Source organism: Panthera pardus, unplaced genomic scaffold, assembly GCF_024362965.1.
Source record: "Panthera pardus isolate Hobbes unplaced genomic scaffold, ASM2436296v1 HiC_scaffold_3, whole genome shotgun sequence".
In the NCBI taxonomy this organism is placed as follows: domain Eukaryota; kingdom Metazoa; phylum Chordata; class Mammalia; order Carnivora; family Felidae; genus Panthera; species Panthera pardus.
This window is the reverse complement of record NW_026526876.1, coordinates 16,295,286-16,323,260: the sequence shown is the minus strand read 5'-3', so window position 1 is coordinate 16,323,260 and position 27,975 is coordinate 16,295,286. Positions and strand designations below refer to the sequence as shown.

At 58.9% G+C, this 27,975-nt stretch overlaps 1 protein-coding gene across 1 annotated transcript in view; it reads right to left on the bottom strand.

Moving 5' to 3' along the window:
- DNAH17 (dynein axonemal heavy chain 17) overlaps positions 1 to 27,975 on the bottom strand; it is a 104,650-nt gene that overhangs the window by 50,501 nt on the left and 26,174 nt on the right. Inside the window, 21 exon segments of the mRNA XM_053893210.1 lie at positions 113 to 217; positions 1,278 to 1,434; positions 2,069 to 2,229; positions 2,518 to 2,649; positions 3,927 to 4,034; positions 4,180 to 4,305; positions 5,719 to 5,871; positions 6,522 to 6,648; positions 6,985 to 7,076; positions 7,183 to 7,530; positions 8,793 to 8,915; positions 10,708 to 10,956; positions 12,838 to 12,990; positions 14,017 to 14,103; positions 14,196 to 14,312; positions 16,090 to 16,312; positions 16,892 to 17,061; positions 18,082 to 18,336; positions 21,087 to 21,269; positions 23,937 to 24,080; positions 26,418 to 26,558. Of these exon segments, the coding sequence (XP_053749185.1) occupies positions 113 to 217; positions 1,278 to 1,434; positions 2,069 to 2,229; positions 2,518 to 2,649; positions 3,927 to 4,034; positions 4,180 to 4,305; positions 5,719 to 5,871; positions 6,522 to 6,648; positions 6,985 to 7,076; positions 7,183 to 7,530; positions 8,793 to 8,915; positions 10,708 to 10,956; positions 12,838 to 12,990; positions 14,017 to 14,103; positions 14,196 to 14,312; positions 16,090 to 16,312; positions 16,892 to 17,061; positions 18,082 to 18,336; positions 21,087 to 21,269; positions 23,937 to 24,080; positions 26,418 to 26,558 (3,354 nt within the window).

Here is a 27,975-nt window from a genome sequence, read left to right as displayed (position 1 = left end):
CGTGTGCCTGCCCGGACCCCGGGCCCCCGAGGGACAGCCCCGGGGGAGACCGCCCGTCTCTGTGCCACAGCACCCCTCGCTGCACGGCGCACTAAGCCCCGCGGGGCCCTACCTGCACGGCGATCACCGACAAGACTTCCACCGAGATTCGGTTGAACTCGTCGAAACAGCCCCAGGCTCCCGTCTGGGCCAGGCCCTTGTAGATGTTGCCGCAGGACTAGAGAGGGGGAGAGAGGAGAAGGGAGCCCTGGGGAGAGGAAGGCAGGTGGAGGGCGGGCGCCCCCCGTGTGGAGCTGGCCTCCGGGGAGAGCCCATCCTGCCCCGGTGATCTCCCTGGGGTGGGGGCTGCCCTGCCACCCCCTGCCCCAGCTGCACAGTTTAGACAAGTGCATTCGTGCAATGTTCTTCTTGCACACAAGGGAGGGGGCTTCTCTCTGAGGGGCTGGTGGGGCGTGAGTGTCGGTTTCTTCTAGATGCTTCTGGCACCCCAGTCCTCAGCTGGGTGATCGGCAGTCTTCAGTGATTCTGCGAGGGCTCCAGGGAGTGTTACGCTCCTTCTGGGGCGTCCGGGTTCAGGTTTGACTTCTCCGGACTACAGAGGCTGGCGTGGACCGTGACCTTGCTGGTGAGGTTGCTGGTGCCACCTCAGGAGGGTCGGGCCCCGGGGCCCGCATGCGGGTGGGGAAGGGACTGGAGGCCCCCGCAGGCCCAGGCTCCCGGCCTCAGGCCCACCCCCAGCCCTCCTGTCGGAAGCTGCTCTACGGGGCCTCCAAGAGGGTATGCACTCTCCCGGGGCCCTCAGAAAACTGACACCATTCTGCACAGTCTCCAGGGCCTGGCGGGGCCCCGGCCTGGCCTCTGGCTCCCCTCCTAAGCCTGCCTGGACTTGCTTTTACCCGGAAGCCCCAGGCTGGATGAACCACGACACAGGTGCCCCCAGCCACCAGGGGGAAAGCTCAGAGCCGAGGCTGGGAGGAGGTCCCCTCCTAGGGCGGGTCAGGACGTTCGGGGCTGGGCGTGCTGACCCTAGGAGCCTCTTCCAGACGTGTTAGTCACATCCACGAGGCCCCAGCTTCCCGGGAGGGCCAAGACGGCCAGCAGAGACACAGCTGCTGAGCCTGCTGGGTGCAGAGACTCTGCAGACCGGGAACCTGGGCCTCTCCTCCCTGGTTCGGCCTGCAGTGTCCAGATGCCTAGAACACGCTTGGAGCGTGGAGGGTGCTGTACGTAGTCCCCACGGGGGCCTCTGGCCGCCCCCTCCGGGCCTGGGAGCTCACCTTATAATCCATTTGCTCGGAGCAGTTGAAGACGTACACCATGGTGCCCAGGGCCCTGCCCAGATCCTTGGTGGTCTCAGTCTTTCCCGTCCCGGCGGGGCCGGCAGGGGCTCCGCCCATGATCAGGTGAAGGGACTGGGTCAAGGTTATGTAGCATCTGTAAGGGACCTCTGATCATCCCGAGTGCGGCGACCCCACGGCTGCCCCCTCTCCTCTCACCGTAGGGTCAGCTCGTCGTGCTCATGGTACACCTGCTGGGCGCCAGGGAGGGACAGGGACCGGCCCGGCCAGCGCGCAAGACGCGGCCCGGGAGCCAGCACCGTCCTGGGGCAGACGCGGCACAGACGCTGTGCCCACCGCAGGGCGGAGTAAACCAGTGACAGTCACCTCACCATCTTGGAGGGCTCGCTCTGAGCACCTCCTGGCCGGTCGGAGTGCTTCGTCTCATTAAATCGCTCCTTCTTCCACAAGCTCATTCGTAAGATGGCACCCCCCGCCCCGCCGCAGGCCCCCAGAGAGGATAAGCCAGTCCCCCAAGACCGCACGGCTAGTGAAGTGATGGGTCCAGAACACGGTGCCCGAGGCTGGGTGTCCCCACTGGGCGGCAGGACTGAGTCCGAACGCAGGCCTCCCCTTCCCAAGCGCCTGGTTCTGTCAGCCACGGGAGGCGGGGGGCCGGGAGCGGGGACATTCGGGTCTGACAGCGCAAGGGAGCACGGGGAAGGGTCCGCAGAAAACAGGCGGTTTCCTTTCCCGGTTGCTCGGGAAGCGATGGGCGCTGGCGCCCTCACCTGTCCGTGAGCGGGGTGATGACCAGCCTCGGCGTGTTGCCCAGGTACTCGTACGAGTACTGGATTTGGGCGTCGCAGATGTTGGCAAAGCAGTGTCTCTTGTCCTCGTCCCAGCGATGCCGGAGCTGTGACTGCCAGGTGAAGGCCTGGGAGCTCTCCACCTGCAGGGAGGCGGCAGGAAGGGGCAGTGTGGGAGCCACAGCTGACCAGGGAAGGCCCCCCGTCCCTCCTGCAGGGTCCCGCCCCCCCCCCCCCAGCCCAATCCTGCTGACGAGCGAGCCCCTCCCCTGGATTGACTGCTCACCAGGGGTGAGTCTCAGGGAGGGATGGGGTTGGGGGGGACGCGGGGGGAGGTGGCTGCCACCAGGAATAGAGCGGCCTCCCCAGGAAGAGGCACCAACGGGGGGCTGGGGTCCCCGAACACCTGACCCTTGCCCGAGCGCCCGTGCCTTGGCCGTGATCATCTTGGCGACCACGTCCCGCGCGTGCACATCGACGGTACAGATGGTCATGATTTTCATCCTGTCGCCGGCAGTGAGGGTTCCAATGAGCAAGGTGATGAGTGCGTTCAGCTGGCTGATCTGCAGGGGCAGAGGCACCTCGGCTGGGACCCCACGTGCTGCCCGTGCACCGTTCCCCCCACCCCCCCACCCTGCCTGGCTGCGTGGGTCCCCTGGGAGCTCACTCCCGGGGGGGACGGTAGGGTAGGCACGACCGGCACGCCTTTGCTTACAAACAGGGAGCGCAGAGAAAGTTCTTCATATCCCCCAAGTGGGGGGGGGGGGCGGGGTAAGCAGAGCAGCCCCTGATGGAATTCCGCGGAGGCTCTAAAAATGACGTAGCCCGAGAAAAATCTAGCGCCACGGGGAGATGGTGGGTATTCAGTAAAAGCGGGGGTTTTGAAGCCCTGCAGATAGTGTGTGTGTTATTTCCGTGCAAGTCAATCACACGCACGTGAAAAGATCGGAAGTGTACATACGAGTTGTTGACAGTTGGCACAACAGGTGGTGGGGGTTATGGGTAGATTTCCTCATGTAAAAAAAATTACCTTTAGTTTCGAAATTTCTTTAAAAAAAATGCTTATTTATTTATTTATTTATTGTGGACGAGGGGGAGAGAGAGAGAGAGAGAGAGAGAGAGAGAGAGAGAGAAGGAATGAATGAACGAATGAATGAATCCCAAGCAGGCTCTGTGCTGTCAGCACAGATCCCCATGTGTGGCTTGATCCCACGAACCGTGAGATCACGACCTGAGTCGACAGCAAGAGTCAGACGGTCAACCGAAGGAGCCACCCGGGCACCCCTAGCCAAGAATCTTTCTATTTATTTTTTTTAATGATTTTAAATCAATTAATTTTTTTTTTTGATATTTCCAACATCAAAGTTTACTAGAAGATCCAAGAATCTTTCAAAAAAGGCTCACGGTAGCCTTTGATGATTTCCAGACCAAAAAATTAAAGTTATCCGTTTCTAATAAGTTTTTTTTTTAATGTATATTTATTCTTGAGAGAGAGCGAGTGAGGGAGTGAGGCGGGGGGCAGTCAGAGGGAGACACAGAATCGGAAGCAGGCTCCAGGCTCCGAGCTGTCAGCACAGAGCCTGACGCGGGGCTCGAACTCACGAACTGTGAGATCATGACCTGAGCCGGATACTTAACCCCCTGAGCCACCCAGGCGCCCCTAAAGTTTCGTATTTCTAAAACGGTTGGTTTCCTTTGGGCAGAACCACTGGGGGTTGCCAAGACTGGAGCGCTTTGGGCCGACCGACGGAAAGGGCAATCCCGCAAGGGCACAGCCGCAGAGCGGATGCCTCTGGAAATCTCTCGGCAGTGTTTCGGATGGACCCGCGGGACCACGCACCTGCTTTTTGTTGTAATCTTTGATGGCGTTTTCATAGCCTTCCTCCAGCCTCGCGAACGCCAGGCCCACCTCGGTGGCCCACCAGATCTGCGTGCACGTGAGCGCAATCTGAAACCAGACGGGGCCCCCCGTCGCCCGCGCTGTGAGCGTCACTTCTGATAAAACAGTCCCTGCCGGCCAGATAGGCCGTTACCGGTTGGACTGACCGAGGGGCAGGTGAACACAGCCACCCCCACGCCCCCCCGAGCCAGACCTGGGCTGGGTAATCAAAGATCCACTGCTCCCTCGGCTTTTCCTCGTACGTCACCACGGCTTCTGGAATTTCGTGTCGGAGCGTGGCGCGCATTCGGTCAAGCACTCGGTTCAGCCAGACTTCCACCTGGGGACAGGAGCCACACTAACCCGACGGGCCCTGAGCTCAGCTAGCTCCAAAGACTCGCTTTGTCATTAAAAAAAAAAAAAAAAAATACCAGTGGTCGTCACCCCAGGGGTAGGAAAGTCAAGGTTTTTGCAGAGCAGGAAGAATGACCCGCTTAACAAAATCCACTTGGGAAGCCCAGTGGTGCCCCCCCACCCCCCACCTCCCGGAGACTTGTCGCACTGGGCTGGGTGTTTAAGCGTGCATGTGATCTCCAGGCAGACAGGGGAGGGGATCCAGAGAAAATTCTAGAAGACTGGCTACGTCTGGGCCCGTGGGGTGCTACTGATGTTGGGAGACATGGCGTCTGTCCTCTCGGGTCCCCGGCATGTTCTGGCTGCTCCTCAGGTGCCTCGTGTCAGGGTCCAAGGTGGTCCCGTGGGACAAACTTGCAGACGGGCCTTCTTTGTATTTGGAAATACAAGCCCTCAAGTAGCCATTGCTGGCGGGGGTGGGGTAGGTGGGTGGCGGTGGGGGGTGGGGGGTGGGGTGGGGGGTGGGGTGGAAACAGGACAATCAGGTTGGTTTTTTGTTTAGACTAAAGACAGTGCAGGCCAACTGTGTCTGTAAGGAGCTAACCGGGGGAAGCAGGTCTGAACACGCCTCTGGCTCTTGCCCCAGCCCTGCCAACCTTGTCCTGAGATTTTCCTTTTTTTTTTTTTTTTTTAACATTTATTTTTGAGACAGAGAGAGAGAGAAAACACGAGAGGGGAGGGTCAGAGAGAGAGGGAGACACAGAATCTGAAACAGGCTCCAGGCTCCGAGCTGTCAGCACAGAGCCCGACACGGGGCTCGAACCCACCAACGGTGAGATCAGACCTGAGCCAAAGTCGGATGCTTAACCGACTGAGCCCCCAGGCGCCCCTGAGATCTTCCTCTTTCCTCCCCCAGCGAATTCGTCTCTGAGCTACATTTCGTATAGGATGATGTCAAAATCCCGTTTGGTTGCTGAGTTGGGCAATGAGATGGGGGTGGGGGGTGGGGGCGGACAAGGGGCTGCCGGAAGTTTCTGTCGGCAGGAGGTGGCCTCTCAGGGAGGCTAGAGAAGGGAACGGGCCGCCCGAGGTGAGGAGAGCCCTCTGGTCAGTCAAAGCCCTAAAGCTGACTGTTCGGGGCCCCCCCAGGCGGTCCCCCCACAAGCCCTCGAACAGCTGGACTGTGTCGGAAACCTCCCCTCCCCACCCCTCCTCTTCTGGCTGTTGGCTCGCAAGATACGCTTCAGGCTGTGCAGGCGAGGCGTTGCTGGAAATGCTGTACGGAAGCTGGTGGAGCTTTTATTCGAGAGAAGGACCGTCACGGGCCGGCGGCCGTGCCGACACCCCCCGCCAGAGGTCCCCGCTGTCCCTCCAGCGCGGACGTGCCCGCGGCGCTCACCTGCCCCGAGAGGTCACACTCTTGGTCAAAGTGAACATACTCGTCTTCCTTGCTGTGCATGCCCAGGCCAACTTTGAGAGGCTTCCTGTCGTCATCGAGGCGGAACTCCAGCTTGCACAGGCTGTCGAAGAGCTTGGCCAGGTGACGGCCCACCTGGGGCAGGACAGGGCAGACACTGGGTCGGGTGAACCAGGGACTGGGGGGGGGGGGGGGTGGGGGGAGGGGCACGCAGCCTGCTTCTCTCCCCCTCCTCTGATCGGTGATGACCAAACACGTGTGACCAACCAAGGGCACAGCGGAGGGCTCTGAGGCGGGAGCCGGCACTGAGAGACAAAGGTCTGTTCCGGAAGATTCCGTTTCCTTGACAAGGCCGTGTCCCTGGGCCACCCCGCGCAGACCTGCTTGTGCGTCCCGTGACTTTACGATTCAAGGAAAATATAGTAAAATATAGTCGTTTCCCCCACCTGCTTAGTTAGTTACCCCTTTTCTCTTTAGCAGCGCCTCAAGGAGACCTCTCCTCCTGGGTCTCGGGGCCTGGGGTCTGTTAGGACCAGCCAGCGGGCGGGTCTCTGAGAAGGAGCGGCTCACCAAGCCCCGGGCCTCCAACCTGTCTTCCAGATGAGGAAAACGAGGCACGGGAGGTATGGGACAGGATCTGAGACGCGTCCAGTGAAGCGGTCATGGCCGGGCCCCCGGCAGTTTCTGGCGCGGACGGCCTTGTGGAGGTGACGTGCACCCACCCGCCTCCACCCCAGCCAGGGCTGCCGAGGGGACGAGCACGGGGCCGCCCGGGGCCCGCCTACCTCCACGGGGTTGTTTCCGTTGGAGAGAATGTCCAGGAGGTCAGCCGAGGAGACAAAGTAGAACCTCGGGAAAGCCAGTCTTTTGGTCTCTAAATATTCCGCCAAGGCCTTTTCGCACACGGCCAGGCTAGGAGGGGGCAGGAAAGGGGGCTGTTGAGGCCCAGTCCTGGGAAGGCCGCCTCCAGCCCAGCCCAGCCCAGCCCGTCTGCGCTGGGCTGACAGCCCCGGAGACGCCCGGCTCGCAGCCCGTTTCATTCAGACCTTCCGACCGGACACGCCGCGGGCGTTCCTCTGAGGCCGGACACACGCTGCGTGGCCGGCGTGGCACCCTGTGGCCGGGAGCACGAGCCCCCAGGAAGGGGAGTTTGCTCTGTCCTGGCCTGGGGAGGGGGCGGGGCGCGGGCTGATGGCTCAGGTCCCTGCAGCCGGGACGCCTCTCACCCGGACAGGCGTGGGGACCCACCTCTTCTTCAGATTCTCGAGCTTGTCGTAGAGGCCGGGTTTGTTGGTGGCCTCGACCACGTTGGGCGTTTTCACCGCCTCCTCCATCAGGGCCTGGGAAGAGACGGGACCCCCCCGCCCCGCAGGGCGTCAGTAGCCGCGTTTTCTCCGCAGAGCCCTTCCCGCAAAAGCCCGGGAGGAGGGAGAAGGCCGTGCTCGCCTTGAACTGCATGTCAATGCCGTCGAAGCGCCTGGAGTCCTCTGGCAGCTGGGCGCGGATGTCTTCTGAGCCGATGAAGATGCTCTCCAGGTGGCTCCAGGTTCTCTGGACCTCAAACCAGATGGAGATGACGGAGTCCGCCGTGGACAGCTTCTGCTGCCAGCTCGTCACCTCCTTCAGGAAGTGGGACAGGTACTTGGACATCATCAGGTTCTGCAGCTGGACCTGGTTGTCCTCCAGTGTCTCCACCAGCACCTCGTCCGACTTCAGCATCATGGTGCCCGTGCGCGGGTGCGGCTCGTGCTCAAACTCCATGGTGGACCAGGTGCTGTCCAGGGCTTTCAGAACCTTCCAGGGGACACAGAAACGGGCTCCCTCAGCGGCTGGCAGGAGGGGCCGAGGAGGACCCGGAGTTCTGTGGAACACGGGACGAAGCCCTGCTTTGAGAAGACCGACACGTTCACGCCAGCAACACTGACAGCCGCCAAGAGGGGGAAACAACCCAACGTCTGTCCGTCAACAGACGAACAGACAGGCGAAACGAACAGGTCATCGGCAGGCCGTTGGGCCATAAAAAGGAATGAAGTTCGGACATACGCTCCCACGCGGGTGGACCTTGACGACACAACGCCATGTGAAAGCAGCCAGACGGAAAAGGCCGTACGTTGCGTGACCCCGTTCATACGGGACGGCGGGATGGGCGAATCCATAGGGACGGTGGGTTCGTGGTGGCTTAGACGAGGGACAGGGATGTACGGGAAGGTGGGGGGATTTCTAGAGGGCGTGGCTTTCTTTTTGAGTTGACGGAAATGTCCCAACGTGGAATAATTCTACCACGTGATGCTCGCCCACTATGGAGAGACAAAAGCCACTGAGTCGTACGCGTTACATGGGTGAGTGTGACGGCATGTGAATTATGGCTCAAAGAAAGCCAAAACGTGACCACTCACACTCGCCAAGCAGGTGAGGAGACAGATTTGAACCGCAGAGGGAATCCTCCCCAGTGTCCCTGTGTCCCGGGACCGCCCCAGCCAGCCAGTGGCCAGCCCTCCTGTCTTGCCTCCTTCCACCTCTCCTCCAAAGCCACAAACAAGGGTGCTCCATGAGAGGAGAGAGCTTGGGGCAGTTTTAAATGTGCTACCATCGTTGGGGAGCCTGGGTGGCTCCGTCGGTTAAGCGTCCGACTTCGGCTCAGGTCACGATCTCACGGTTCGTGGGTTCGAGCCCCGCACCGGGCTCTGTGCTGATGGCTCAGAGCCTGGAGCCTGCTTCCGATTCTGTGTCTCCCTCTCTCTCTGCCCCTCCCCCGCTCGCACTCTGTCTCTCTCAAAAATCAATAAAACATTAAAAAAAAAAAGTGTCACCATTGCACACAGGAGACACAAGTACAGCCGGGGTGGAGGAGTGGGGTGGAGGGGATCCTTTCCTCAGTAATAAATTCTGGAAGTATCTGGGGGGGCGTCGGTTAAGAGAAAGCCCACCAAGCTTTCGTTTTTGTGTTAAGTGGCCGCTGGACCCCATGCTTGTAGGCGGTGGGCTGGTGGGTCAGGTTGAGCATCATCCCATATGAACAACGTTGCTTTTGACAAAACAAAACAAAACAAAAATACCTTTTCCATCCCCGACTCTTTCACAGCCTTGTCAACGATGTTCCGGACCTCGTCCTCGTATTTGTGGAGGTTTAACTGTAGTAAATCGGCCAGGGTGGTCTCATCTGACATTTCGAATTTCACCTGGGGGGTGGGGGGTGGGGGGAGAGGCACGTTCCGCATCAGGTCCTTTATTTAGCACGGGACAGACATCTCTGTGCCTTGTGGAGAGAGGCAGGTGAGCAAGTAATCCGGGCTGCAGGGGGGGAGCGAGCGGGAGCTCTGTGCCACTGTTGACGGGCTCCGTGACTTGGGTGAGTGGCTCTTGAGATGAGATCATCCTGGATTATCTGTGTGGCACCTAAACCCAGGCGTCCTTATAAGAGAGGAGGGGAGGGGAGGGGAGGGGAGGGGAGGGGAGAGGAGGGGGAGGGGAGGGGAGGGGAGGGGAGGGAGAGGAGAGGAGAGGAGAGGAGAGGAGAGGAGAGGAGAGGGCTTTGAAATGCAGAAGAAAGCCATGTGGTCACAGACACGGAGATTGGTGGGACGCGGGAGGCAGCCACGAGCCAAGGAACGTCTGGGGCCACCACAAGCTGGAAGAGGCAGCGAAGGACTGTCCCCAGGAGCCTTCAGAGGGAGGGACCCCTGCCCACACCCTGATTTCAGACTTCCGGCCACAGAGCCACGAAAGAACACGTTTCTGTGGTTGGAAGCCCCCAGTGTGTGGTTCTTTGCTGTAGGAGCCCCAGGGCGCTAATGCACCTGCTCAGGGATCAATGCTATTGACGTTACTCGCCATTGTTTTCGTAGCAGGCAGAGCTGAGTCTCGGGCACTGTCGCTCTAGTGACAGAACCAGGTGCTGGCATTGTGCCACCCAGTCCTCAAACCCCTTCCACACGCCCTCTCCTTCGTTCTCGCCGTCACACGGACATTTCCCGACACCGCTTCTGAGCCCCCTCTGGAACCAACTGGCTTAACCCATTGATAGAACGGAGCGTCTCCCGATCACATTTGGGAAAATAGCTGCCGGGGTTTCACTAAGTCCCCGGCTGGGGCGTCTTAGTTGCCTGTTGATCGCCGGCCAGGGATCTCTCCCGGGGCGCCTGGGTGGGCATATGAAGCTGCTGGCCAGTGGCCTGGAAAAGCTGTGGTCTCAGCACCCAAGTACCCCAGACAGGCTTTCTGGTTGTCTTGTGTGTCTTTCTCCCAAGGCTCAAGCCACACCCCACCTGCTCCCAAAGCCTTTTCTGTCCTTCCCTGCCCTCGGAGAGGATGCCTCCTCTAAACTCAGAATCGCTGCTGAAAATCCCACTCGGGGATCCCGAATATGATGGCTCGTGCTATCCTCCTCTCGCTTCCCTGAGAACAGAGGCTGTGTATTCCCCCCCCGCCCTCTCTCTCTCTCTCTCTCTCTCTCTCTCCTGGGCACCGCTGTGGGGCCTCTGCAGAGTAGCTGTCCAATGTAGTTTTGTTCAATGCTTGCAGGCGGTGGGAACTGTTCCTATCTGCCTCCTGCGGATGTCGATGCCAATAACAGCCCTCCGACTAGGGGACACCCCTGGGAAAATTAGGACGCTAGGGCTCTGTGGTCCCGGGGTGCACGGGGAAGCCAGGATTGCTGTTCATCCGAGCCGAACTTCCGGAACCCTGTGGACAGTCAACTTACAACCGAACCCGACTGCCGGATTCGCGGGGCCCGGTGCAAAATGAAAACGATGGGGCCCTTTGTTAAAAAATTATTAGGAATTCCCAGACGGCCACAGCAGAGCGCTGCACGCAGCACGGGGGGCCCTCTGCGCTCAGAGCCCCGCCCCCCCACCCCATGTGACCGGTCCAGGTCACAAGTGCCCGAAGCCGGCCTTGCCCACGCCCGGCTTCGCCCGCGTCGGGCCGGCCCGTCCCGCGGCGAGGCCGGCCGGCCGCCGAGCGCACTACCTGGGTGGCCTGCATGAGCTGGTGCCAGTGACGGTCCCGGATGGCGGGGTTCTGCAGCTCGCTGACGGCACGCAGGGACGTGATGGTGTTCTTCACCATGTTGTCCAGCCCCACGAAGGCGTCCCAAGCTTTTATCTCCTTGTCCAGGGACCTCACGTCCTTGGCAAACTTCTTACAGTCTGTGTCCATCTGTTCGACATTAATATTTTTCCACTTGGTGGTCTTCCAGTGGTCGATGCTGGTGTTCACCTGAGGGGGGGACAGCTCACTGAAGGTTCGGGAAGACGGCCGGGTTACCTTCCTGCCGTGGCCCCCCGGGGAACAGCGAGGGTGGTCAGGTGGACAGATACAAGGGTGGCGGGGGCCGGGGCGGGGAGACGAGTTGTACAGATACAACTTAGAAGTCGGCAGTTAAGACAGATCTGGGCAGTGTCCTATGGTGGGCGCTATCGCTCTACTGTTTTTATAGTTTTTTTTTTTTTTTTTAATGTTTGTTTATTTTTGAGAGAACAAGAGACAGAGGGCAAGCGGGGGGAAAGGGAGAGAGAGAGAGGGAGACACAAAATCCGAAGCAGGCTCCGGGCTCCGAGCCGTCAGCACAGAGCCCGACGCAGGGCTTGAACTCACGGACCACGAGATCAAGACCTGAGCCGAAGTCGGACTCTTAACCCAAAGGCGCCTCTACTTAACAGGACCACCCGACGTGCTTCGACCAGGAAAACGTGAGTGATGCCTGGCACTTGGGGGCAGAGGCACTTCACGGCCAGTGCTCAACTCCGAGTTCTGTCGCCTTGGCAATCACGGACACGCGTGTGGCTACCTAGCCCGGATCTCTGAGCCGCCCCAGGGCTGCTTGGAACCAGCGCGTGGATTCGGCACGGAAGAGAAATACGCTTTTGCTGTTAGCAACACAGAGCTGTCTTTCAGGGCTGTTTGTTAGTGCAGAGTAACCTGGCTTATACTGACTGGTGACAACGTGTTAGAAGAAACCGGAAGACACAGAATGTTCCCCTGGGAAAAACCCTACCAACAGTGAAGACAGAAGACCACAGATCTTCTGGGTCCGGGATGGGCTGAAAACGGATGCGTAGCTGGGATCGAAGGGACGAGATTACCGGCAAGAGATTATTGAGGCAGGGAGGCCCGGGCGGGACAAGAGTACTTGTTACCGAACGAATGAGACAGAGGTGGGGTGTTTACAAGAAACCTGCCTGGAAGCTATGCTCAGAGGCAAACCTCAATCACATCAGTGGCTCTTTCTGGCAGGTTTAAGCTTATTCTCTATCCTGTTTTCCTAGAAGCGTCCTGGCCAGTTCCGTCTGGAGAACTGTCCCTGAAATACTCTGGCTGTAAACGCTTACTGTTCCCTCCCGGGCAACGTAGGCTCTAGTCTGTGCTGAGCGGTGTTTGTCGAGGGGAAGTGCGGCCACCCGTCCTCTCTGGCTTTACCGCTGCTTTCTGGGATGGCCTTCCGACGCAAGAGACTCGAGTTCAGCTAAGTGTGGAAAGTATGCGTCCGCTCTCGTTAGGAGCGGTCGTAAGAGAGCCTGTGACTCCAGAGACGCCTCCCCCTGTGTAAGCACTGCGTGGGCTCAGGGCGGTCATCTTCAACATCGAACTCTGTCATCCTGACAGAGGAAATAAACGAGGAGACAGAGGGGACTTCCGTACGGGAGCCCTGCGTCACGCCGGGAGAGCAGTTCTCCCCCAGATTAGCTCGCGGAGAAGATTCGGCTCCGTATAAAGGCGTGATGGTTTTCCCTCTCGCAGGGGAGGAGGATTTGACAAAGATTCTCAAGTTCGATCCCGAGAATGAGAGAGAAGGCTCACGCGTCTCTGCCAACGGGGGAGCTGGGAGGAGAGGCGGCAGGAGCCCCCAGGCGCTCGTGTGCTACCCTTCAAGAGGGGGTGCCTGCGTCGGCCACGCTGTCGCATCCGAGCGGCAGGAGGATAGTGGGAGCACCTCGTCTGGGCGCTGGGGTGCGGTGGGGGTGCAGAGCCCCCTCCCCCTGACATCCGGGTGCTGGGCTGCAGCCGGTGCAGAGCCACCCGTCCCCCCGCCGCCCCGTCCTCGAGTCCCCGTGGCGCTGGCCTGCCCCGTCCACACCTGGTGCCTGCCATCCGCCTCACCATGACGATCATGTCCCAGAGCTCCTTCAGCAGGCGGACCTCCTTGTGACAAGCTTTGAGCTGCTTATAGTCTGGGACCGTGACTTCGAACAGGCTCCCGGACTTGCACAGGGAGTCCATGACACTCTCCATGGACACGATGCTCTTTTGTTGCTGCGGGGGGGGGGGGGGTCAACAGCACCGTTGGCGCTCAGTGCTGGCCTCCCTCTCGCCCTCCGCCACGTCCCGGGGCACCTTCTCGGGGTCGCCGCCAGCACCCTGCTGTGTCCCAGCCCCACGCGCCGACCATGGGGCAACGGTCGCTACCCTCCCCTCCTGCCTTCAGACGCCCGCTGCTTCTGATCGTGCGGGGAAGGCGGTTTAGGCTCAAGAAGTGAACGGACTCTATGCGAACTTCCTGAGACTTCCAGGCTTTCCTGATTTTCACGCTCTATTTTATTTTATTTTTTTTTTGCCTTATTAAGCATTACGTAGGTAATGCCTGATTGCTTTAAATATGATGGAAGCCTAGGCAAGAGGAGGAAGGCAAGAGTCACCCCAAACCAGGAGAGCGAGAGTGGGTGCTTCCGTGTCGAGTACGCGCGTTGTCTGCGCGGGTGTGAAGGTGGGCTCCCCGTGTGTGCGGGCGGGTGGCTCCAAGAGGCCTTTCGCACGCACACACCCGGTTACTAGACAAGCTCACGCGGGATCCCCCTGCAGAATCAGCCCAGGTCCCTCAGGCTCCAGGAGACGCTGTGTGCCTCCCCACTGGGCTCGGGGACGTGACCCTGCAGAACGGGGACCATCTTGGGGACCATCTTGGGGAATGGCAGCCCCGAAGCTGCGTGGGAAGAGCAGAGGCTGGGGGAGGGCACGCACGGGTGACCCTGAAGGTCACACGCACTTGGGGTCTCTTGCGCTAAGTCCTGAGTGCCCCACACGCTCCCCCGCGGGACCCGAGCCCGAGCGGGTTGTCAGGCCCAGCCCCGTGGAATTTGCACGTTGGACGCCGGCCACGGATGAAACAGCGGAGACGGAGGGGGACGTGGTGAGAGGCTCGGGCACGGGACTTGGGGTCCGTGGGGACACCTGCGCACACGCACAGCCCCGAGGCCAGGCCCCTCGGGGCCGCGTCCCTGGACGCCCACGAGTGACAGCCTGAGGAACGGCCGAGAGGCACCGGGGCCTCGACCAACGTACCTTATTCAGGGACTTGTAGGGGTCGGGGTCCGTGAAGGTGAACGGCGCTTCTTGCCGGAACTTCTCTCTGAACTCGTGCTGCTTGAGCTAAGGGAGGAGCAGCCGCGTCACCCTCCCCAGCCCCGCCACGTGGAGGGTGCGGGCCCGGCCCCCCCCCCCCCCCCCCGGGATGGCACCACCTCAAACTGCTGGCACTTCCGTCTCAGGATGTTGACCTCGTTGGCCTGGAGGGGCGCCACATTCTGCTTCACCTGGATGGCCAGCTTCTTGGTGTTTGTCCACTGCTCGGGCAGCTCCTGTGGCAGATCGAGCCCGGGGGCCGTTGCTTTTTCCGTTGTTTCAAGACACTTTCTATCGCGAAGCGTTACGGACTCACGGGGAATCGTCAAAGTAGTAGAGAGTCCTGTGTGCCTCCCCCAGCCTCCCCCCCGGGGCTGGCACCTCAAACGGCCGCGGTGCGACCCCCCCACCCCAGGAAACCAGCATCGGCGCGTTTCCGGGAACCAGGTGGCAGACCTTGTCCGCTTTCACCCTGCGTTAACCCGATTGCATCGGCACACGAGTGTGCACGCGATTTGTGCGGGAGCGTGTGTCGTCCTAAGCGATCTGAACCCACGTCTAGGTCCCCGTGACCACATCCTCAGCGCACATACACGGAACTGTCCTTTGCCGGGAAGAACTCGTCCTACGTGGTCTCTGTATCTGCCCCCAGCCCGTCCGTGGGCAACCACTAACCTTCTCCCCATTTCTAGAACCTTGCTAGTTTAAGCACGGCTTTAACAATCAGATGGATTTTTGTATTTTCAAAGTTCTCCACCCCTGAGCAAATATCGGACTTCTAATCGTAAGATGCTGAGGCCCTCCCCCCTCCCCCCTGCCCTGCCACGGGGAGAGCCGGGCTGACCCGGGGCCTTCCGGGCTGGGCAGTTCCCAGAGCAGCCGCCCCCGTGTCCCTCCAGGAGGGAGCCGGCCCTGCCCCTCACCTCTGCGGGGCCTCCGCCGACCCCGCTCTCCGTCCACTGTCCCCTGCACCCGGGGCGGACCCGTCCTCGGGGGCAGGTGTGGGGTACAGGGGCATTTTTAATCCAATAGTTAAAGGGAGGCCCCACCGGCCCCACCCTGGAGGCCGCCTCAGTGTCCCTTCCTCTGTGGGGACATTCCACGGGGTTCCTGAATCCAGAGGGGAGGTTTATCGTGCAGGCCCCGCGTGAGGCCTTGTCCCTGTTCAGACAGCCTGCACCCCCGCTGCAAGGCCCCCAGCAGTGGGCGGCCTCCCTCCCCTCTTCCCTGGACACCCTCCTCCCCTCTTCCCTGCACACCCACCTCCCCCCACCCTGCCCAGCAGTGGGCGGCCTCCCTCCCCTCTTCCCTGGATGCCCTCCTCCCCTCTTCCCTGCACACCCACCTCCCCCCACCCTGCCCAGCACTGGGAGGCCTCCCTCCCCTCTTCCCTGGACGCCCTCCTCCCCTCTTCCCTGCACACCCACCTCCCCTCACCCTGCCCAGCACTGGGATGCCTCCCTCCCCTCTTCCCTGGACGCTCTCCTCCCCTCTTCCCTGCACACCCTCCTCCCCCCACCTTGCCCAGCACTGGGAGGCCTCCCTCCCCTCTTTCCTGGACGCTCTCCTCCCCTCTTCCCTGCACACCCACCTCCCCTCACCCTGCCCAGCACTGGGCGGCCTCCCTCCCCTCTTCCCTGGATGCGCTCCTCCCCTCTTCTCTGCACAACCTCCTTCCCGCACACCCTCCTCCCCCCACCCTGCCCAGCACTGGGAGGCCTCCCTCCCCTCTTCCCTGCACACCCACCTCCCCCCCACCCTGCCCAGCACTGGGCGGCCTCCCTCCCCTCTTCCCTGGACGCCCTCCTCCCCTCTTCCCTGCACGCCCTCCTCCCCCCACCCTGCCCAGCACTGGGCAGCCTCCCTCCCCTCTTCCCTGGACGCCCTCCTCCCCTCTTCCCTGCACGCCCTCCTCCTCCCACCCTGCCCAGCACTGGGAGGCCTCCCTCCCCTCTTCCCTGGACGCCCTCCTCCCCTCTTCCCTGCACGGCGCGGCACCTGGCCACTGTCTACCTGCAGCTTCACATGCGTCTCCTCTGGCATCTCCTCCCCGTAGGTCTTGAGCAGCTCGATGGTTTGCTTCAGGGGCTCAAACATGTTGTCGGTGGCCACCTGCCTCTCCTTGACCTTCATCAGATGCCCCATCACCTCCACGAGACCGTCATAATCCCCCTCCTTGAGGGGCTTTGTCAAGCCCATCCTGGCAACTTTCATGAAGGCCTCTAGGTCAGCCAGGCTGTTGAACGAGAGGGCCCGGTGACAGGCGCCCCCCTCCACAGGGAGGGTGAGGCCCATCGGAGGAGGCGGCCAGCCGCGAGGGCTCCCCGTTGTGCTGCGGGGCCGTGCTGAGCAAGGGAGGGCTCCTGTCCGCCCCCCGACACCACCTTGACCCTCACCCTACGCCTTACCAGCCCCGCTCAGACTGGCCTCCTGGGCAGAGCTCAGCCCACCCGTACTCCCTCCCGGCACCGTGCCCTCAAGGCCCTGACTGCCGCCTCTGGTCTCATGGGGCCGGTCCCCTGGTGACACTTCAGCCTGCTCTGCCCCACCCTCCAGGCTGCAGACCGTGCGTGCTCAATAAACAGGTGTCGAACGAAGCACAGGGTGTCCCTTCACAGCCGGTGACGCCTTTCCGCTGGGACCCCCCCACCCCCACCCCTTGCTGGGGGCCCACTGGCCTCTAAGCCTGACCTCCAGCCGCCCCGTGGCCCGGAGGAGCGCCCACCCGCACCACGGAAGCCTGTCTGCCCGGCTCTCCAGGGACACGGCCCTCTGCAGGGTGGCGGGGGATGGGCTGCGGGGTCCCGGTGCCCACCTGTTGACGACGTGTTCGCTCAGGTGACGCTTGAACATGAAACCCCAGCGCTTGATGATGTTGAGCAGAGCCTGCTTGAAGGGGCGGCAGTCGCACTGCAGCCAGCCGTTGAACACCTTGGTGTTCTCACACTTGGACACCTCCTCGTACAGCTTCTCGTAGGAATCGATCTGGAAAGCGGGGCGACGGCTCAGTCGGGCGGCCGTGGGAGGCAGCACAGCAGGCGGGCGGCCCCCACCCCCCTGCGGGGCACGGCTTCCCGTCCCGGCAGCCCCGGGTTCTCCGCAGCCCAGTGGCCCGTCCCCAGCTCAGGCAACCCGTCAGAAAGGGACGCCATCGGGCAAGGCCAGCACGGCCTCTGCAGGACAGGCCAGAAGCCAACGGGTGAATGCGGTCAGGGCAGGCTCGAGGCACCCTACGCTTGGCCCTCTTCGCGCGGCGCTCCATTCTCGGGGCTCTCACGCTCCACCAGCCGCCCCCACCCCGTGCGGCGGCATCGGCCCTGGTGCGCGTCTCCCCTGGGGGCGGGTCACTGCTGCTCACGGGCGACTCCCCGTCACCGCGCGCGTGGGCAACAGGTGGAGGTTTGCGTAGTAACGGTTTTTCTCACGTTCCGTCTTTCTGCTCTGGCACCTGCAGCCTTGCTGAGCCTGGTGGGACGGTCCCTCCCAAGGCTGGCAAATTCCCAGAGAAGGCCTCTCCCCAGGGAGCGTCTTTCTTATACAAACCAACCCAGAACCCACTCCCCAACCACCCTCTTCGCCCTCGGGGCCGACATTCCCCTGTCCTCAGCACCCCAGGGCCTGGTCCCCGCAACGAGGCACCAGCCCTACCCCGCGGAATCCACTGACATGATTCCCACTAGCTGATCCTAGGTCCCCTTGCCCTGCCTCTCCCGAATATTCCTTCCAGGCTGTGAATCACGCCTTCCGCTCGGTCCCTCTGCCTCCGGACCGACCCCAGTGCTGCCCCCATGGCCCTGCGGGGCGGGGCCTGCTCCCTCCTCCTGGAGGCAGTGAGTCACAGACTCTTTTCCATGGCGATCATCTCCTGCTCGGCTGGAGTCACCAGACCCGAATAATAATAAAACCCGCATTTTGAAACCTTTCACCGGAGGTTTGAATGGAGCCCAGTGACCTCCCTCCCTGGGCGGGGGGGTGATCCCGTGAGGGGGCGAGGCTCACGCGCACCTGCTGTTGGAACTGGGCGAGGCTGGGCGGCGTCTTGGGGAGGGCCTCCTCGGCCCGGGTGTCCAAATCGTCCAGGGTGGCCGCCCGCCCGTAGATGAGGAAGTTCTTCATGAACTCCTGGGGGTCGTCCATCCACAGGTAGGAGTACCTCTCGAAGGAGTCCTGGTACTCCTCGGCCTCCTTCATGGCGCTAAGGACCAGGTTGGACAACTCCTCCCTCATCTCTATGAGGTCCGACATGTCCTCGAGGTCTGCCTGGGAGGGGGCAGGAGACAAGCGGACCTGTGAGCCGTTTTGCCGGGGGTCACGGCGTGGAGGTCATCTCTCCGCCCTGCAAGGAAGCTCCCCGCCGGCGGGAGCGTCGCTAACCTCTCAAGGTGGGAAACAGAAATCTGCCCACTTGCCGTGTTGGCCCGTGAGGAGATCATGTCGAACGTGACTTTTGTCTGGCGGACCCCAGGGTGACTCACACACTGATTCATCCGGGCCGTGCACCTGCTGTGTGCCACACGAGGGGGTGGGCACGGGGGATCTAGACAGGGCTCGCACGGAGGGTCCAGGGGCGGGGTCAGACGTTCACCAAAGAATCCCAGACCCTGAGACTCGCCCTAACGTTCACCGGGGAGGAGGTGGGGGGAACGCTCCCTGCGGAAGTGACCGTTGTTCTGGCCCCTGCTGGATGGGGGGCGGGGGGGCAAAAAGCAAGAGAAACAGCGAGGCACAAGCAAAGGCCCTGTGGTGGACGGACGCGGCCGTCTGAGGAACTAAAAGGAGTCCACCACGATGGCTAGAGCGGGGACCAGGGGAGGCCTGTTCTGGACAGAATCTTTTGCGTTTCAAGCGACAGAAAACCCAACCCGAGTTGGTTTAAGCAGCAGGAGAATTCACGGACCCACGGACCTGGAGAATCTCAAGGTGGAGGGTGTGTGTTAATTACGGTTTGTATTTTCGTATCTTAAGATTCACTGACATCTTCTAAAAAACTTTTTGAATCTTTATTTTTGAGACAGAGACAGAAAATGAGCCGGGGAGGGGCAGAGAGGGAGGGAGACACAGAATCCAAAGCGGGTTCCAGGCTCCAAACTGTCAGCACAGAGTCTGACGCGGGGGACGAACCCACAAATGGTGAGATCATGACCTGAGCTGAAGTCGGACGCTTAACTGACTGAGCCGCCCAGGTGCCCCAAGATTCACTGACGTCTTAAAAAACCTTGCTGGCTGGGGAGACACCACCCTCCTGGGGACTAGCCAACTCTGAGCGACTAAGGGCTCAGGAGCAGACAGCACACCCTTCATATGCAAACCATCCAGCCCTGGGTCTAGACACCCCCCTCCCCCTGCCCCCACCACCTCCTTTATCCCAAGCCAACGCTCCTCCTATCCTAAGTGCCCCAGGGTCAGGTACCAGGTAACCGAGGTGACCCCTGGGCCTCAGAGTCACTGACGTCAGTGCAAACTGGCCAGTTCTGAGCTCTTTCCCTCACCAGCCTTGCCTCTCCTGCAGAAACCCCACGGAAGTCTCTGGCCTGGGCTATCCTCCTCATTCCTGCTTCTGCCTCCCGACTGCACCTGCTTGGATCCCTGCCACCCCGCGGGGCCCGCCAGGCCTCCCGTTTCTATGGGAACTGTGAGCAGCACTAACTTTCCTCTCAATGGCACCGGACTCTCCACATCGCCGCTCAGTCACCTCCGTAAACTAAGATCCCACGGGTAGGAATGAGACCGGTGTGTGTGTGGGGGGGGGTTCAAGGCCTGGGGTGTGGCATGATCAGCAGGATCCTTGTCTTACTTTGCTCTGTCCTCCTCCACGTGTGGCTTCCTCAGCAAATGAATCCCCTCAGAGCCCCACAGAGGCTGCAGGAGCTCCAGACTTGCATCCTGCCAGACTCCGGAGCTCACGGGGTCCCACGTCCATACCTGAGCGGACGTCTGGTGACAGACTCTATTCTGGGCTCTGGAATAGCTTGCCGTGTGCACTTGGGCCGGGCTCATCCCCTTTCTGTGGCTCAGAAATCCTCAGGCCGTTTTCTTTGCCCGATACCGTCGGCCTGGAAATCCCCTCCTCACCCTTCAAGACTCCGTGCACACTCAGCTCCTCTGGGAAGCCGCCCTTGACCTTGCCAGTTATCTCCTCTGTGTACCCACCTCACCGCACGCGTGCACGGGCACACACGCTCACACACAGGCACACACACACGCACGTGTGCACACACACCTTCCTCCCTAACAGTATAGAGTTTCTTGTTGTAAATATCTATTATTGCAAAGAATTCACGCCCGTTACCAAACTTCAAGCGGTGCTCACGTATATGAAATAAAAAACAACCTTGCACCCCCTGTCCCGCCCCGACCCCTCACCGTCCCCCATCCTTAACCCCATCCTGTTTCCAGAGGTAAGCACTCTTAACGGTTCGGAGTGTATCCACAGAAATACAGACTTTCGTTCGTGTCAACGAATGAAATCGTATTCTACGCGTTGTGCCACAACTTGATGAGCACTTAACAACCTGTCACCAGCCTCTTTCCACCCCTGGCTCATGTTTGGGACTCAGCTGGCTGTCCTTGTGCGGATGGGCCCGAATCTACTGGCATCTACCGGAGAGCTCCCTTATTGGGGGGCATTTAGGTCTTTTCCAGTTGGGGTTTCCCTGTTATACAGACAACGCTCTGACAAACACGTCCTCAGACCTCCCTCCAGGGGGAGCCTAACTTCCTATGCCTTTTTGTGTCTGGAGAATCTGCTCAGACTGGGTCGTTTCCAGGTGTTTAATGCATCGAGGGTCCGAGGATGTGCGAGCCAGGGAAGCGTGTTGGTCGAGATGCCCGAGCACTGAGGGACTCACAGGGTTAACCTCCAGAAGGGAGCGAACTACCAGCCCGCGGGGTAAGAGCACACTCTTGCCATCTTGGTGGGGTGGGGGCGCGTCGGGGAGGTGACCGGAACAGGGGAGCCGTAGGAGCCTCTGCAGGGGAGGAAGGTGGGGCCGGGTGAGGCCCGGACTGACCTTGTAGCTCATTCGGTTCTTGGCTAGCCGGGGGATGAGCTTGGCTGCAGTGTAGATGTCGTTGATCAGGCCCTCAATCAGCATCAGGAAGCCATAGTCGAGGCCCAACTCCAGGGACGGATTGAAGACCAGCCCGTCCTCGTCCAGCTGCATGAGGACCTCAAACAGCGGTGCCACGCTCCCCTGGAAGAGATCGTCCCGGGTTCAGTACCTCGAGCTCGGATGAACCGCTCCCAAGGTCCCAGTGTTCCCTCCGGGCACCACAGGGCTGACCCAGGCCGGCCGGGAGCACTTGGGGGAGCACGCCTTCCCGGGCCCTTTGAGCTGCAGGGCCCAGAGCAGGCTGGAGCAGGGGATCCCCCCAACGCCTCACTGCAAAGCCTGTATCTGTCGCTCACCAGCTGCGTGGCCTCCCAGGCTCCCCAAAAACATAAAATGAGGATAATCTTGTGTAGAACGGAGACGCCAACTGTCCCCATCTCTTGAGGTTATTATGAGGACTAAGTAAGTCAGTAACGCATGAAGCGTGGGAGTGGTGGCCGGTGAGTGTGAGTGGCCCACAGTGCATGGTGGGCTGGGGGTGGGGGGTGTCCCAGCTGGGCAGGACGGGCTTCGCTGCGCTCCAGAAAGCACAGCCCTCCCGTCTCTGGAGGCCCCTGGCTCTAGGTAGTTGTGCGGTGAAGCACCTTCGCCACAGAACTCATTGACGGTCGAACAGCTTTGCCATAAAAGATTAAAAAAAAAAAAAATAGTCCGTTGGTGGTTTGTTCTCGGAGGTGTCTGCGTTTTTATCACACGATATAAACCTCGGCTAGCCCTCGCCGTGGGTGCCAGGGGAGGTCAACCGTGAGTGTCAGCTTGATGGAAAACACGGTGGTGAACTTCCTGGGAGTGCGAAACAAGGCCGGGTAAAGCCAGGTTGCACGCTCGACTCTCCTAGAAACTGAGAGCACGTCAGTTACGACGCGCGACGGCATCAGCATTTCCCATATTTCCTGCAGAATGCTAGGTGCCTATCAACCTACACGTGATGGCGTGCCAAGGGGACACGTCAGCGGAGACGCTTTCACGGGGCAAATACCATCAGTTACCAATTTGCACCCTAGTATTTGGAAAACGGATACCTCTCTTAAATGAAGGAAGAAATTAATTAATTAATTAATTTATTTATTTAATGATTTTATTTTTGAGAGAGAGAGAGAGAGACAAAGCATGAGTGGGGTAGGGGCAGAGAGAGAGACAGACAGACAGAGAGACACACACACACACACACACACACACACACACACACACACACACAGAATCCAAAGCAGGCTCCAGGCTCCGAGCCATCAGCACAGAGCCCGATGTGGGGCTCAAACTCACAGACCGTGAGATCATGACCTGAGCCAAAGCCGGACGCTCAACTGACTGAGCCACCCAGGCGCCCCAGAAGAAATTATTAATATGATTAGTTTTGTCATGTTTCATGGGGACCTTTTTAATGTCCCTCTTTTATCTTTCATGGCAAAATTGGCTTGTGGCCAATTAGTGAAGCAACTAAAACACCTGCTGTGGAATACCAGCCACCAGGTGGGTCGGCCTCAGCTGTGCCCCAGCAAGGACAGCAAACCACTGGACTTCCCGTTCATAAAGCACGTGTGCACCGCAACCCTGTCTGTTCCTGGATCCCCCTTGCGAGGCTGCATGGCTATGGGTGATGGCCTCATTTGTAGGGTGACCCGATGGAGGTTAGCCCCACACCAGCGATGCTCCCAGGATGGGCCAAGGCCCACGGGTGGCCATGAAATCCACTCCACGGCTACTAGTGTTCTTCTAAACACGGTCCCACGATGGCCCTGTGGGCGATTGACTTGAGAACCCAATACAACCAATGGATGGCGTCTACTGGTGTTTAAGTGAATTGCTAACTGGCACAAAAGGTCAGTTGCCACCAACTCAGATGACCAGCCTTTTCTAAAGCCTCCGACTCAGGGCTCTGCTCTTGCTGCTGGGCCGCGTGCAAATATGGGGACTCCCTGGGACTTTTGGAGAAGGACATTTTGTCATCAGGGGATCGTCATGGCTTTGATGGTGACTATACATTACAGAACTTGCTGACATTTTGCATCACTGTGGGTTGCTTGGTGAACCTTAGAGTCGGTAGTAACGATGACGATCCATCAACAGAATTTTGGGTCTGTGATTGTCTGGTGACACCCGGCCTTTGAGACGTATGTGCTGGGCTCAAGCATGAACCATCCATCTCTGCAGCTGGCACGAGGGCGCCTCGCTGTCCTTCCCACTGTCTTCCCAGTGGGTGCACTGGGTGGGCCGGGGGATCTTTGATCTTGCCCTACCAGCATATTCAATACCATTTGGGAACTACTGTAATGAAAAAGACATGGCTCGGGGAGGGCTGACCCACAGGGAAAACGATGGAGAACATTCCGGGATGAAATCAACCAGCACGTCCTCTTTGCCAACCTGCTTTACACTCCCGCCTGCCCCGCGGAGGGTTGAGTCGGTTGGTAGCTGATGTTGCCGACAGGAGGGTACACCCTGCCCAATCCGTAAGACCAGGGGGGCAGCGGTGCCTGCTTTCCCTCATCTAGCAGCAAGGCAGGGCCTGGCCGATGTATGGTGACCAGATGCCCTGAGTGTTGGGGCCTGAAGAGGGTCCTGGCATGCAGGAATTTCAGGTTCGAGTCCAGGGTGAGGAGTGCCCCCTACGCAGGTTTTAACGTCTGTTTACTTGTAATGTGATAGCCTGGTCTATGCAAACTATAGATAGCAAAGTAGACCTTATTTTACAGTTACAATACCGTAAGTACGGCACAAATGTATGTGTAGCTTATGTTTATAACTCACATCCGTGACCATGTTGTCCATTAGGTAATTCAGAGATTTGCGGATGAAATGGTCAAATTCGTCCAGGACCATGTCGTCAATGTAGTTGATGTAGTCTTTCCAGGACTGGCTCGTCGTATCTGCTCTGAACAGCTCAGCATTTTCCTGCGAACAGAACCACACAGTTGGCTGATGCTTCATGGATTCACCTGCTCCTTCTTTAACCAACTCACTAGGGGACTCTCCGGGCTACTCTTGTCCCTGTTCACATACTCCAGGCACACAGGGTTGCTTTTAGCTTCTTGAAAGTGCCGGGCTCTTTTCTACGTCAGAGCCTTCCCACAGGCTGCTTCCCATTCTTGCCAAGCCTTCCTTCTTCTAACCTTTTAGGTTTCAGCCCAAATGTTACCTCCTCACAAAGGAAAGCCCCCCCCCCACCCCCCCCATTGACCACACCCTATTCATCTCAGATTTGGCTTCTGTTCCTGCCTCTTACCTGTAATCCCTCTAGCAATCCATTATTTGTGCCTACTATAGCACAGATGACAACCCTGAATTATTTTATTTGTGTTTAGTCTGTACCTCCCCTTGATACCAAGCTACATGAGTTCATGGATTGACTGTCCTTTCCACCACTGTACCTTCAGCTTGTGGCAGGGTGCTTGGGACAAAGCAGGAGCTGGTGAACGGATGGATGGGTGGGTGGAATGATGAGTGGATGGCTGTTTGGATGGATGGATGGATGGATGAGTGGGTGGACGGATAGGTAGATGGGAGGATGGGTGAATGGATGATTAGATGGCTAGATGGATGAGTGGTTGGATGCGTGGATGGGAGGATGGATGGATGGATGGATGGATGGATGGATGGATGAATGGATGAGTGGGTGGACGGATAGGTGGATGGGAGGATGGGTGGATGGATGATTAGATGGCTAGATGGATGAGTGGTTGGATGGATGGATGGATGGATGGATGGATGGATGGATGGATGGTTGGTTGAGTGGGTGGATGGATAGATGGGTAGACGGATGGGTGGATAGATGGATGGGTGGATGAACAGATGGATGAATCTGTAAGACACTGAGAGCTATAGGATAAACAAAGATGAATATGGCCCAGTCTGCACCCTCAGGGCAGTTATCTTCTAATAGGGGAAAGAAGACACAGGCCTAAGTAACTTCAGCCTAAGGCAGAGAGAAATGGTTCAGATGATTATTATGTGCATCGAGGACTCTGCCAAATGGGACAACAAAGCCTTGCCCCCTCAGCTTGCTGGCTTCCACTTTTCCCAGGTTCCTATTCCCCGGCGCGCTGCCTCCTCTCTGTCCTCTTTCTGTGCCATTGTGTTGTGGACCTTTCCCTCACTCCAGCCAAATTTCTCTCTGCTTTGCCCATTTCCAACACATCTGAGAGCGTTAATAGGTTAACTGGTCAACGCTTCCAAGTAATATGTTTGCAGGTACACATTTTAATTTAGTGGGAGCTTCTGGCACCAAGGCAAAGGGGAAGGAAGAGGGTCTGGAAACGAGACAAAATATCTTCTGATCCAGTCAAGTAACTCCACTGGGGCAATGGCCTTGTAAACAATGGCTTGACCGTGAGAACAGCCAATGAGATACCCTCCTCCCTGGCGGGGCGGTGGGTGGAGGGGCGGGTGGTAGTGCTGCGGTCTGTCTGGGTGTGGTGATCCATCACTGAAGTCCACATCCATGATTTGTACCAAGCATCAGAAAACCCAAAAACAACTGCCCCGAAAATATCTTGAGCTCAAGGTAGAATCTTCTTTTTGGGGGGCCAAGGCAGAGCTCCACCTCTCACGCATGCCTCAGAAACAAGCTAAAACGCAAGCCGGATCAAACGGCGGCCAGTGAGGAAGGTGTGAGAACCCCCGTGTCGTCGGGAACCTGGGTAGACCTTCCAGGGGCGCCAGGCTACCGCTTCTCCTTCTCCCTCAGAGTGCTCCGGCCAGGACAGAGGCCCACGGCCCCTTGAGGCTGTTGGCAACAAGGCACAACCTACGCTCGGGGCAGCCCAGCAGGTGAGTGCTCTCACATCCCCCCAGTCGGAACGTGTCGGCTCTGGGACACCAGGCACACACGTTCCACATTCCTCACCCGCGTTTACGTGTTTCGTTTCCTCCTCGCGCTCATGTCGGGAAAGCGCCAAGGACAACAGAGACACACGGCGCCTGTCCTCAAGCAGCGTAACCCAGGGAAACAAGATTTGCTGACCTTGTACGACGACGTCACTTGTCTATACCACTTTTGTGCAGGGTAGGGCGTACCGACCCCTTAGCACGGAGGAGGGCAGGCCCATAGCAAGAGAAACTCGTTAACCGAGGGTACGTTTACCATAGTCTGTCTGCTTTCTGCAAATGAGACTCTCGGAGTAAAGAGAGTAACTTCCGTGACCACTAAAGTAATTTTTGTGGCATCTCTGGCTCTCCCTCTTCTACTGAAAGTGAGTGGCCTCTCGAAGCCCCTTCTGGGTGAGTCCTTACCATGACCATGGCTTGAATCTTTACACCGGCGTCCTTGACCGCCATGTAGCGCTTGTTGAGATTGACCATCCTTCCGTCCAAGTCCAACAGGGCCTCCTTCTTATTGTCCTTTCTCTCAAACATCGGGTTGGCCGACCAGTCCTGCAGGGCACAGGTGGGAGTGAGGAAAACATATGGGGAAAACACCTGTGGTCTTGTGCCTTGGCTGCTTGCTCGTTGATGCGAATGTCCTTGTCCCTCGGAGAGGCCTGCGGGCCCCTGAGGACACTTGAGCAGAGAGCTTAGACGGTTTGCCTAAAAGCCAGGCAGAGCCTCAGGGGGTGGGGGTGGGGGTGGGGGGTGCAGGGAGACCACTGGATGGCTCTACCTGCCTGACCAGGCCCAAGAGGAATCACCCTGGGGCAGGCATCTGTGGTGAGGGGCGTGTGGTCAGAGCTGGGCAGAGCATCCATGGCTCCGAATAGCAGGCCCAGGAGGAGGAGTCCCTCTTGTGGGGAGAGCTGACCTACTGCTGGGTGGGGGGAGCGGGGATAGGGGGGTCTGACCCTCCTATAATTGGGACTTCTACTACAAGGATTCTTGTCATCGGCAATTACGATACTGATTTTGCTCTATTATCCAATAGTTAGATCTTTTTCAAAAAATTTTTTTAAACATTTTATTTTTGAGAGCAAGAGAGACAGAGTGTGAGCGGGGGAGGGGCAGAGAGAGACATACACACACACATGCACACAGAATCCAAAGCAGGCTCCAGGCTCTGAGCTGTCAGCACAGAGCCCGACACAGGGCTCGAACCCATGAACCATGACATCATGACCTGAGTGGAAGTTGGACGCCCAACCGACTGAGCCACCCAGGTGCCCCTTTTTTTTTTTCATTTTAAATTCTCATCAATACACACAGCAACAAAACACTGAGTGGGAAAAGTTTCTGGGCAAAACCCACACCCCCTTGGCCCCATGTCTTCCTGTCTCCCCATCCTGGTCCCCACTGGAAACTTCGGTTGCCCCAGCACTTGAGATGGTTTGTGGGACTCTCTGTGTCAGATTGAGTCATGTCTAGACCGTCTTGTGACTCGTGTGTGAGCAACCAAGGTTTAGCTCACCTGCCTCTCCCTTCTCCCCAGTATTTGAGAATTACATGTGCCTTATTACTATTATTTTTTGCATTATTTATTTCAGGTCTAATAGACTGATTTGAATTGTTTTCTTTTCCAATTACTTGGTTTCCTCATGCAGCCGGGGAGTCAGATGCTACTTACTGTCTTGTTTGGGTTGCTGATTTTCGGATGGAGTAATCCGTGTGAGGGCCTGGGCGAGCCAGACCCTGCTTCTGCACCCAAACCCTGAGTGAGGTGGCCCTCCATCCACCCCCTCCCTTCCGGCCAGGCTGCAGCTTCTGAATGGACGTGTAGAGGACACGGCTGGGGGCAGGGCCCTGAGGCCAGCACGAGGGGCCCGGTGACTGCTCCCCCTGTAACTGAGATTAATGTGGGAGGTGAGAAGGGCCAGCCAGATGAGGTCACAAGGGTGGGGCCCCCAAGATGGGATTAGTGTCC